This window comes from Panthera uncia, assembly GCF_023721935.1.
Source record: "Panthera uncia isolate 11264 chromosome A1 unlocalized genomic scaffold, Puncia_PCG_1.0 HiC_scaffold_17, whole genome shotgun sequence".
Classification (NCBI taxonomy): domain Eukaryota; kingdom Metazoa; phylum Chordata; class Mammalia; order Carnivora; family Felidae; genus Panthera; species Panthera uncia.
The window spans coordinates 22,099,301-22,111,132 of record NW_026057577.1 but is presented as its reverse complement, the minus strand read 5'-3'; the positions used below and the strand labels follow the sequence as shown (position 1 = coordinate 22,111,132).

General features: G+C 39.2%; 1 protein-coding gene across 1 annotated transcript in view; it reads right to left on the bottom strand.

Annotated features, from left to right (window-relative positions):
* The window catches only part of SLC12A2 (solute carrier family 12 member 2), a 117,752-nt gene that overhangs the window by 82,695 nt on the left and 23,225 nt on the right, over positions 1 to 11,832 (bottom strand). The window contains exon 2 of the mRNA XM_049648456.1: positions 797 to 916. Within this exon, the coding sequence (XP_049504413.1) occupies positions 797 to 916 (120 nt within the window). The remainder of the gene's footprint in view (positions 1 to 796; positions 917 to 11,832) is intronic.

Sequence of the window (11,832 nt, the reverse complement as noted above, 5' to 3'; positions counted from 1 at the left end):
GGGGCGCCTGGGTGGTGCAGTCGGTTAAGCGTCCGACTTCAGCCAGGTCACGATCTCGCGGTCCGTGAGTTCGAGCCCCGCGTCAGGCTCTGGGCTGATGGCTCGGAGCCTGGAGCCTGTTTCCGATTCTGTGTCTCCCTCTCTCTCTGCCCCTCCCCCGTTCATGCTCTGTCTCTCTCTGTCCCAAAAATAAATAAAAAACGTTGAAAAAAAAAAAAATTCTTAAAAAAAAGTACCCCCAAAGTCTAAATGGGAGGGCCTTTTAGTTTACCTGTCTACTCTAGTCAGTTCCTTAGTGCCTATGTGAACACAGAAAAACAGAAGCAAATCTGAAACTAAGTCACTCAAACCTATCTAGTGAAGTGACCTCAACACTTAAGAAAACAATTTCTCCTTTATTTTGTTCCTCATTAACTTTTATACATTTCTCTTTGAGAAAATAATGGCATAGCAGAAAAGGAAGCAGCAATCTATCAGCTCTATTGCCTGTTCAGCTTTCTTGATTCTGATGCTTCCAACAATTTCATCATTTCATACTTAATTTCTGACAAATGACAATATGTGAGATTTATAAGAGGTAACAGAATATAATTTAGAGGAAATCAACTATAGTATGATTCCATTAATACATATATCCTGTTTCCTTTACTGAATTTAATACAAGAAAAAGAGGTACATGTTATTAATATGGTCTTCTGTAACAGACAAGCTCTCTTAAGAAATGATAAGAATATTAGGAAGATTTTCTAATAAAAAGAAATGTTGTAACTCTAAAATTAAGTCTATAGGTACGTACTAATACACCCTTGATCCAGCCAAACTTCACAACTCCTTTACTTTCCGCAGCATACGTGACCACAGCATCTCTGGTTGGAGTACTTTCTTCCCCATTGGCAAAGCCGTCCTCAAAAGGTTCCTGGTTATAAAAGAAGTGTGAATTATTCATTATTTGAAGTTCACAATCACCTGATAAAGACAAATATCACTAAATACATTTAGTCATGTTTAAGAGGATACAGATTTCCAAGAATCAAGGGAGTCTGCATATTTTACCTAAGAAAAAAAATGTACAGCACATATTTTACCTTTAAAAAAAATGTAGAGCAACAAAGTAGAGGAAAACCTTAATTAATGAGTGTTTAAAAAATTTAAATCTTATCATGACAGTAAACCCATTTTAATCATTTCAAATTTTAATTACACTTTGGTGGTGTCTGGAGAACAAATACTGTTTGCTAAGTATAGGCTTAGCTAAGTAAGTCAATTCAGACCTTGTTTCTCTGGCCACAACTTTACAGTATTTGGTTGGCATCCTTCCTACAAATGAAATTACAACATTAACAATTTAAAACTCCTCATCATCAATGAACAGGTTTCCCCTATAGTCCGTTATAGCCGGATTCCCAAGATTCATTCCTAACTCCTGCCTTTACTCACTCTTCATCTGCATTCAACCATTTAGTGCTTTTTTTCCATTGTAATTTTTCTCAGATTCAGACATGAACTGGTTATCCTTCATGTCTGATTGTATTATTCTTATATTTTGTTCTCTAACTTCCCTCTCTCTCTCCCTCTTCCTCTAGTTTTCTTGTTCAGTTCCAATACACCCAAGATAAATGACACATTTCCATACCAGGAACAACGTTATTAAATAGGTCATGAAGGGTGAAGGGAGGTGTTGGGGCAGGGAAAATGCTTTATGTCTAGAATCATGTCCCTGACACTATCCCCATAATTTTTCTTTACCTGTATGTCAACAGCAGGGAACAAAATACAGCTGTGTTTTTAATCTCATTCTTTAAATGGAGAAAAATCAACTAAATTATCATATAACCCTCAAACTTGTCATCCAGATTTCCTGCCATACTTTTTAAAGCCATTTTCAGTGGTTCATACTCTCTAGTGATTTCCTAATACAAATATTTTTCACAGAAATGAACTATACCAGATGCTGTGTTACCAGAGAGAAAAATCTGTCATAACCCTAACTTTCCTTTTTCGCTTGACCAGTATCTATTAGGCAAGTAAACTCATTAAATTCCATTTAATGTATTGTATTTCTTAAGATCAACCTGGATCAGCTCTTACCTTCCATATTTAGTTGAATGACTACTAATTCTTAGGTTTTGAAGCCACAGAAGAAACATTGTAAGTGAGATGCAATAATTTCTTTAAATATATTTTTTCAAATTATTTTACCTAGGCTTTTTAATGACAATAAAATAATAATCTAATTTTCAACTAATCCTCATTCTCCATTAAAAGACAAGGCAATAACTTCACCTATGTGAAACATACAAAAAACAAGTCCGCCTAAGATCACGAAGAAATTAAACATGAATGTTCGTGTTAACCACAAATCTGTGATAGTTGACAGAGTTCTAAAAACAGAGCCTATGGGACATAAATTATAATAATTGCCCTTGTAACTCACAGTTTCATAACTACTATCTTCGGCATCAATGATTACGGTTCTGTACTCTAAGAAGATTGCCCCAAGCGTATGGTATATAGAACCACTCCCATTAACAAAAATTAATTAACTTAATTTGCTATACTTTTTTCACAGATTTATGGAGATATAATTCATATACCACACAACTCACCCAATTAGAGTACACATGTCAATGGCTTTTAGAAAATTCACCAAGTTTCACCATTATCACCACAATCACACAATCAATTTTAGAAAATTTTCATCATCTCAAAAAGAAATTCCAAGCCCATCAGCAGTCATTCCCATTTCTCCTTTGCTCCAGCTCCTGGCAATCACTTATCAACTTTCTGTCTGTGTGGATCTCCTATTCTGACATTTCATACAAATGGAACGGAATCATGTGATATGTGGCCTCTGTCTGTGGCTTCTTTCACCCAGTGTAACCGTTTTTCAAGATTCATCCATATGTTGTTTCAGTACCTCACTCCTTTTTATTGCCAAATAATATCCCATTGTATGGATATACCACATTTGTCTATTTGTTCTTCACTTGATGAACATTTGAGCCCATTCCACATTATGGCTGCTATGAAATATGCTCCTGTGAACAGGTGTGCACAAGACTTTGTGTGGACATACATTTTCATTGGAATTGAAAACAGAATTTTCAATTCCAGTGGAATTGCTGGCTCTCATTTTTGAAATGACTACTTCTGGTCATTTTTTTTCTTTGGTATCAGACTGCAGAGTGTCACTCCTCATTTCAGTCAGTCCATGTGCCTTTTGTTATTCCCCTTCCTCACTTAGCATCTGGTATAAACAATGTAATCAGTAACCATAACTGTTAGAAACACGTATAGGCAAGAAAAAAAAAAGAAATGTGACCAGAGGCCTGTGTGACTCAATCACAAGAGCAACCCACTTTGGCTTTATTTCCACTGCTGAAGGTGTTCTGGACGGTACAACATCGATGATGATGATCACTCCCCACTCACAAAAAAAAAAAAAAAAAAAAAGACTCCTCATAGGCATTGATGACTCAACAGTTCCATTATTCAAATAAAGCCAGAATAAAAATTTCTCCCTGTTAATTCAATCAATTATAAAGCAGACAGAAGCTCCTTGGCTTTCACTCTAGGGTATGTAGTGCTCTGCCCTTAACTTGTAAATAGAGACATTAATATATTATATAATCTTCCAAGTATTGCAAAAAAAATATAGTTTCTATAATATCCAAAAATACCTCTTCCTTTCCATTTTTATTTAAAAAGAAAAAGACATATATATGTCATAAGCTAACTTTTCCAAGGTTAAGTATTAATGTGAGTCTTTTTTTTTTTGTTTGTTTATTTTGAGAGAGAGACAGAGAGACAAAGAGCAAGCTAGAGAGCATGAGTAGAGGAGGGGCAAAGAGAGAGGGAGACACAGAATCCCAAGCAGGCTCCAGGCTCTGAGCTGTCAGCACATAGCCCCATGTGGGGCTGCAACTCACAAGCCATGAGATCATGACCTGAGCTGAAGTCTGATACTTAACAGACTAAGCCACCCAGGCGCCCTAATGTGGGTGTCTTTTTAACAATGCAAAAAGCATGCAGACATCTTAAAATTTTTGCTGTGGGTGTTTATCAGAATTCCACATCAAAGTTGAAGATCTAGTGATAACTATGCAAATTTCCACTATACTATGAACAACTGTATTCAAAACATGAAGATTTTCCTGCATGTATGAAAGCAGTATTTTAGAATAAACATGACTCCACATAAAATGAAAGTTATCTTCCTTTCCACGTCCCAATGCTCTATTTAAAAACCGTTACTAATCTCTAGCATACAATTAAAAAATTATAATCAAGTATTTATTACTTATAGTTCAATCAATACATTTAAGTATAATAGAATTGGGTTTACATTGTATTAATTTCCTGCAGTAACACGAAATCAAAGTAGAATACACATATTTTGTTCCTTTAAATAAATTAATTTCAGAAAAAGAATGAAAATGTCAGTGTGGGATTCTGCATACATACAAAAAATTGTTTAAAAACCTTATAATCAGAAAATTTCACATTTACCATTAAGAAATAAAATTATGCTGATAAAAAGCTACATAAATAATATCTTCAACCCAACTAACATTTTCACAGTTATGATCGGTTTGTGTTTTTTACTGTTTTTCACATAATGGATAAAAGGTCAAAAATAAACAACATAATTGAATTTTATGGCTAATACCATATCAAATGAGATGGACCAAGTGGACCAAATTAATTTGGATTTATGTGGGGAAAAATCTTTCAGAAAATATCAATTGTGATTCTGAGTCTACCAAACAGGACTGCTGTTCGGGGTGAGGACAGAATGGGGAAGAGAGGAAGAGACAGAGGAAAACAATAAAAGACCCAGAGAGTTAGGCCCTCAGTAAGTGGAAGGATTTTGAAATGAAAGAAATAGAGATACTAGTAAATTATGTTAGCCTGAAAAGGGAATGATTAGTTCAGCTGGACATGCTCAATTTGAGGAGTCATGAGACAATTAAAGAGTTCTATCAGGCTGTTAAAAAATTCATGACTGGAACTTAGGAGAGGGGCCAGGGATGAAGAGCAAGTGGGCAAAGCTATGGAAACAAAATGAAAAAAGAAACTTACAGAGAGAAAGAGTGAGGAGTTGACCATTTTTCTGAGGACACAGAAAATACAAAAATGAAAAGGAACTCTGGTCTCCATGTCCATTATTTCTTTGCAGAGTAGAGAAAAAAGTTTTTGCAGTATGGGTAATCTCTTCTCTCCCTTCTCAACTCGATCATTCTTTCTCCTTTAAGGATGGTTAACTTTTTACCACACAATGACCACCCCCCCCCCCCCCCCCCCCCCCCAAAACCACCAGTACGTACCATTAACAAATACCCAGCCAAATTTGCTGAAATATTACAGCACATTCCTCAATGACGGCCAACCTGGCTTCACCCCACCACAACACAAAAATAGCTTTAATACATCCCAAGACTTCTCTGCTGCCACATCTAATGTACATCTTTCAGTCACTCTCCATTCAACTTTTGAAATGCATTTCACTACTGACTACTCTTTCTTGAAACATTTCTTCCAACGCCACACTTTCTCAAAGCATCTTCTACCCAGCAATTAAATATAACACTTGGTCCTAGACTCATCTCCTTTTCTTATTCTGTATTTTCTTTCTATGGTCATTTCACTAAACCCATGGCTTTAAACACTATCTGTATGTGAAGTAAAAATGATGGCTCCTATTCATTTCCAGATCAGACCTACCCTCTGAATTTCAGGCCGGAGTACACATAATGGTGTGCCACTTGGATATTTTTTTTTTCTATTCTAATTCTTATGAAATGAGAAAAAGAAATTGTCAATGTGCTATAAACAGCAACTTTCCTCTGCATGAAAAGAAGGAAACAGTTTCTTTTTTGGATTAGGTTCAGTAAACACCTAACTATCAAAAAAAGCATTTGATGAGAAAAATAGCAAGGTCTTAATAATTAAAACCTTAATAGTGTAAATGTATGTTAGATTCCTCAATGGATATCTAAAAAAACTGTTACAGAGGTTCCGGAAGATGGCGGCATAGGAGGACGCGGGGCTCACAACGCGTCCTGCCAATCACTTAGATTCCACCTACACCTGCCTAAAGAACCCAGAAAACCGCCAGAGGATTAGCAGAACGGAGTCTCCGGAGCCAAGCGCAGATGAGAGGCCCATGGAAGAGGGTAGGAAGGGTGGCGAGGCGGTGCACGCTCCACGGACTGGCGGGAGGGAGCCGGGGCGGAGGGGCGGCTCGCCGGCCAAGCGGAGCCCCCGAGTCTGGCTGGCAAAAGCGGAGGGGCCGGACAGACTGTGTTCTGACAGCAAGCGCGACTTAGCGTCTGGGAGGTCATAAGTTAACAGCTCTGCTCGGAAAGCGGGAAGGCTGGAGGACAAAGGGAGGGAGAGCTGCTGAGCCCCCGGACGGCAGAGCTCAGCTTGGCGGGGAACAAAGGCGCCAGCGCCATCTCCCCCGCCCATCCCCCAGCCAAAATCCCAAAGGGAACCAGTTCCTGCCAGGGAACTTGCTCGCTCCACGCAAACACCCAACTCTGTGCTTCTGCGGAGCCAAACCTCCGGCAGCGGATCTGACTCCCTCCCGCTGCCACAGGGCTCCTCCTGGAGTGGATCACCTAAGGAGAAGCGAGCTAAGCCTGCCCCTCCTGCCCCCGTGCACCTTGCCTACCCACCCCAGCTAATACGCCAGATCCCCAGCACCACAAGCCTGGCAGTGTGCAAGTAGCCCAGACAGGCCACGCCACCCCACAGTGAATCCCGCCCCTAGGAGAGGGGAAGAGAAGGCACACACCAGTCTGACTGTGGCCCCAGCGGTGGGCTGGGGGCAGACATCAGGTCGGACTGTGGCCCCGCCCACTAACTCCAGTTATACACCACAGCACAGGGGAAGTGCACTGCAGGTCCTCACCACGCAAGGGACTCTCCAAAATGACCAAACGGAAGAATTCCCCTCAGAAGAATCTCCAGGAAATAACAACAGCTAATGAACTGATCAAAAAGGATTTAAATAATATAACAGAAAGTGAATTTAGAATAATAGTCATAAAATTAATCGCTGGGCTTGAAAACAGTATACAGGACAGCAGAGAATCTCTTGCCACAGAGATCAAGGGACTAAGGAACAGTCACGAGGAGCTGAAAAGCGCTTTAAACGAAATGCAAAACAAAATGGAATCCACGATGGCTCGGCTTGAAGAGGCAGAGGAGAGAATAGGTGAACTAGAAGATAAAGTTATGGAGAAAGAGGAAGCTGAAAGAAAGAGAGATAAAAAAATCCAGGAGTATGAGGGGAAAATTAGAGAACTAAGTGATACACTAAAAAAAAATAATATACGCATAATTGGTATCCCAGAGGAGGAAGAGAGAGGGAAAGGTGCTGAAGGGGTGCTTGAAGAAATTATAGCTGAGAACTTCCCTGAACTGGGGAGGGAAAAAGGCATTGAAATCCAAGAGGCACAGAGAACTCCCTTCAGACGTAACTTGAATCGATCTTCTGCACGACATATCATAGTGAAACTGGCAAAATACAAGGATAAAGAGAAAATTCTGAAAGCAGCAAGGGATAAACGTGCCCTCACTTATAAAGGGAGACCTATAAGACTCGTGACTGATCTCTCCTTTGAAACTTGGCAGGCCAGAAAGGCTTGGCACGATATCTACAGTGTGCTAAACAGAAAAAATATGCAGCCGAGAATCCTTTATCCAGCAAGTCTGTCATTTAGAATAGAAGGAGAGATAAAGGTCTTCCCAAACAAACAAAAACTGAAGGAATTTGTCACCACGAAACCAGCCCTACAAGAGATCCTAAGGGGGATCCTGTGAGACAAAGTACCAGAGACATCACTACAAGCATAAAACATACAGACATCACAATGACTCTAAACCCATATCTTTCTATAATAACACTGAATGTAAATTGATTAAATGCGCCAACTAAAAGACATAGGGTATCAGAATGGATAAAAAAACAAGACCCATCTATTTGCTGTCTACAAGAGACTCATTTTAGATCTGAGGACACCTTTAGATTGAGAGTGAGGGGATGGAGAACTATTTATCATGCTCCTGGAAGCCAAAAGAAAGCTGGAGTAGCCATACTTATATCAGACAAACTAGACTTTAAATTAAAGGCTGTAACAAGAGATGAAGAAGGGCATTATATAATAATCACAGGGTCTATCCACCAGGAAGAGCTAACTATTATAAATGTCTATGCGCCAAATACCCGAGCCCCCAGATATATAAAACAATTACTCATAAACATAAGCAACCTTATTGATAAGAATGTGGTCATTGCAGGGGACTTTAACACCCCACTTACAGAAATGGATAGATCATCTAGACACACAGTCAATAAAGAAACAAGGGCCCTGAATGATACATTGGATCAGATGGACTTGACAGATATATTTAGAACTCTGCATCCCAAAGCAACAGAATATACTTTCTTCTCGAGTGCACATGGAACATTCTCCAAGATAGATCATATACTGGGTCACAAAACAGCCCTTCATAAGTTTACAAGAATTGAAATTATACCATGCATACTTTCAGACCACAATGCTATGAAGCTTGAAATCAACCACAGGAAAAAGTCTGGAAAACCTCCAAAAGCATGGAGGTTAAAGAACACCCTACTAACGAATGAGTGGGTCAACCAGGCAATTAGAGAAGAAATTAAAATATACATGGAAACAAACGAAAATGAAAATACAACAATCCAAACGCTTTGGGATGCAGCGAAGGCAGTCCTGAGAGGAAAATACATTGCAATCCAGGCCTATCTCAAGAAACAAGAAAAATCCCAAATACAAAATCTAACAGCACACCTAAAGGAAATAGAAGCAGAACAGCAAAGGCAGCCTAAACCCAGCAGAAGAAGAGAAATAATAAAGATCAGAGCAGAAATAAACAATATAGAATCTAAAAAAACTGTAGAGCAGATCAACAAAACCAAGAGTTGGTTTTTTGAAAAAATAAACAAAATTGACAAACCTCTAGCCAGGCTTCTCAAAAAGAAAAGGGAGATGACCCAAATAGATAAAATCATGAATGAAAATGGAATGATTACAACCAATCCCTCAGAGATACAAACAATTATCAGGGAATACTATGAAAAATTATATGCCAGCAAATTGGACAACCTGGAAGAAATGGACAAATTTCTAAACACCCACACTCTTCCAAAACTCAATCAGGAGGAAATAGAAAGCTTGAACAGACCCATAACCAGCGAAGAAATTGAATCGGTTATCAAAAATCTCCCAACAAATAAGAGTCCAGGACCAGATGGCTTCCCAGGGGAGTTCTACCAGACATTTAAAGCAGAGATAATACCTATCCTTCTCAAGCTATTCCAAGAAATAGAAAGGGAAGGAAAACTTCCAGACTCATTCTATGAAGCCAGTATTACTTTGATTCCTAAACCAGACAGAGACCCAGTAAAAAAAGAGAACTACAGGCCAATATCCCTGATGAATATGGATGCAAAAATTCTTAATAAGATACTAGCAAATCGAATTCAACAGCATATAAAAAGAATTATTCACCATGATCAAGTGGGATTCATTCCTGGGATGCAGGGCTGGTTCAACATTCGCAAATCGATCAACGTGATACATCACATTAACAAAAAAAAAGAGAAGAACCATATGATCCTGTCAATCGATGCAGAAAAGGCCTTTGACAAAATCCAGCACCCTTTCTTAATAAAAACCCTTGAGAAAGTCGGGATAGAAGGAACATACTTAAAGATCATAAAGGCCATTTATGAAAAGCCCACAGCTAACATCATCCTCAACGGGGAAAAACTGAGAGCTTTTTCCCTGAGATCAGGAACACGACAGGGATGCCCACTGTCACCGCTGTTGTTTAATATAGTGCTGGAAGTTCTAGCATCAGCAATCAGACAACAAAAGGAAATCAAAGGCATCAAAATTGGCAAAGACGAAGTCAAGTTTTCGCTTTTTGCAGATGACATGATATTATACATGGAAAATCCGATAGACTCCACCAAAAGTCTGCTAGAACTGATACATGAATTCAGCAAAGTTGCAGGATACAAAATCAATGTGCAGAAATCAGTTGCATTCTTATACACTAACAATGAAGCAACAGAAAGACAAATGAAGAAACTGATCCCATTCACAATTGCACCAAGAAGCATAAAATACCTAGGAATAAATCTAACCAAAGATGTAAAAGATCTGTATGCTGAAAACTATAGAAAGCTTATGCAGGTAATTGAAGAAGATATAAAGAAATGGAAAGACATTCCCTGCTCATGGATTGGAAGAATAAATATTGTCAAAATGTCAATACTACCCAAAGCTATCTACACATTCAATGCAATCCCAATCAAAATTGCACCAGCATTCTTCTCGAAACTAGAACAAGCAATCCTAAAATTCATATGGAACCACAAAAGGCCCCGAATAGCCAAAGTAATTTTGAAGAAGAAGACCAAAGCAGGAGGCATCACAATCCCAGACTTTAGCCTCTACTACAAAGCTGTCATCATCAAGTCAGCATGGTATTGGCATAAAAACAGACACATAGACCAATGGAATAGAATAGAAACCCCAGAACTAGACCCACAAACGTATGGCCAACTCATCTTTGACAAAGCAGGAAAGAACATCCAATGGAAAAAAGACAGTCTCTTTAACAAATGGTGCTGGGAGAACTGGACAGCAACATGCAGAAGGTTGAAACCAGACCACTTTCTCACACCATTCACAAAAATAAACTCAAAATGGGTAAAGGACCTGAATGTGAGACAGGAAACCATCAAAACCTTAGAGAAGAAAGCAGGAAAAGACCTCTCTGACCTCAGCCGTAGCAATCTCTTACTCGGCACATCCCCAAAGGCAAGGGAATTAAAAGCAAAAGTGAATTACTGGGACCTTATGAAGATAAAAAGCTTCTGCACAGCAAAGGAAACAACCAACAAAACTAAAAGGCAACCAACGGAATGGGAAAAGATATTTGCAAATGACACATCGGACAAAGGGCTAGTATCCAAAATCTATAAAGAGCTCATCAAACTCCACACCCGAAAAACAAATAACCCAGTGAAGAAATGGGCAGAAAACATGAATAGACACTTCTCTAAAGAAGACATCCGGATGGCCAACAGGCACATGAAAAGATGCTCAGAGTCGCTCCTCATCAGGGAAATACAAATCAAAACCACACTCAGATATCACCTCACGCCAGTCAGAGTGGCCAAAATGAACAAATCAGGAGACTATAGATGCTGGAGAGGATGTGGAGAAACGGGAACCCTCTTGCACTGTTGGTGGGAATGCAAGTTGGTGCAGCCGCTCTGGAAAGCAGTGTGGAGGTTCCTCAGAAAATTAAAAATAGACCTACCCTATGACCCAGCAATAGCACTGCTAGGAATTTATCCAAGGGATACAGGAGTACTGATGCATAGGGGCACCTGTACCCCAATGTTTATAGCGGCACTCTCAACAATAGCCAAATTATGGAAAGAGCCTAAATGTCCATCAACTGATGAATGGATAAAGAAGTTGTGGTTTATATACACAATGGAATACTACGTGGCAATGAGAAAAAATGAAATATGGCCTTTTGTAGCAACATGGATGGAACTGGAGAGTGTGATGCTAAGTGAAATAAGCCATACAGAGAAAGACAGATACCATATGGTTTCACTCTTATGTGGATCCTGAGAAACATAACAGAAACCCATGGGGGAGGGGAAGGAAAAAAAAAAAAAAAAAAAGAGGTTAGAGTGGGAGAGAGCCAAAGCATAAGAGACTGTTAAAAAATGAGAACAAATTGAGGGTTGATGGGGGG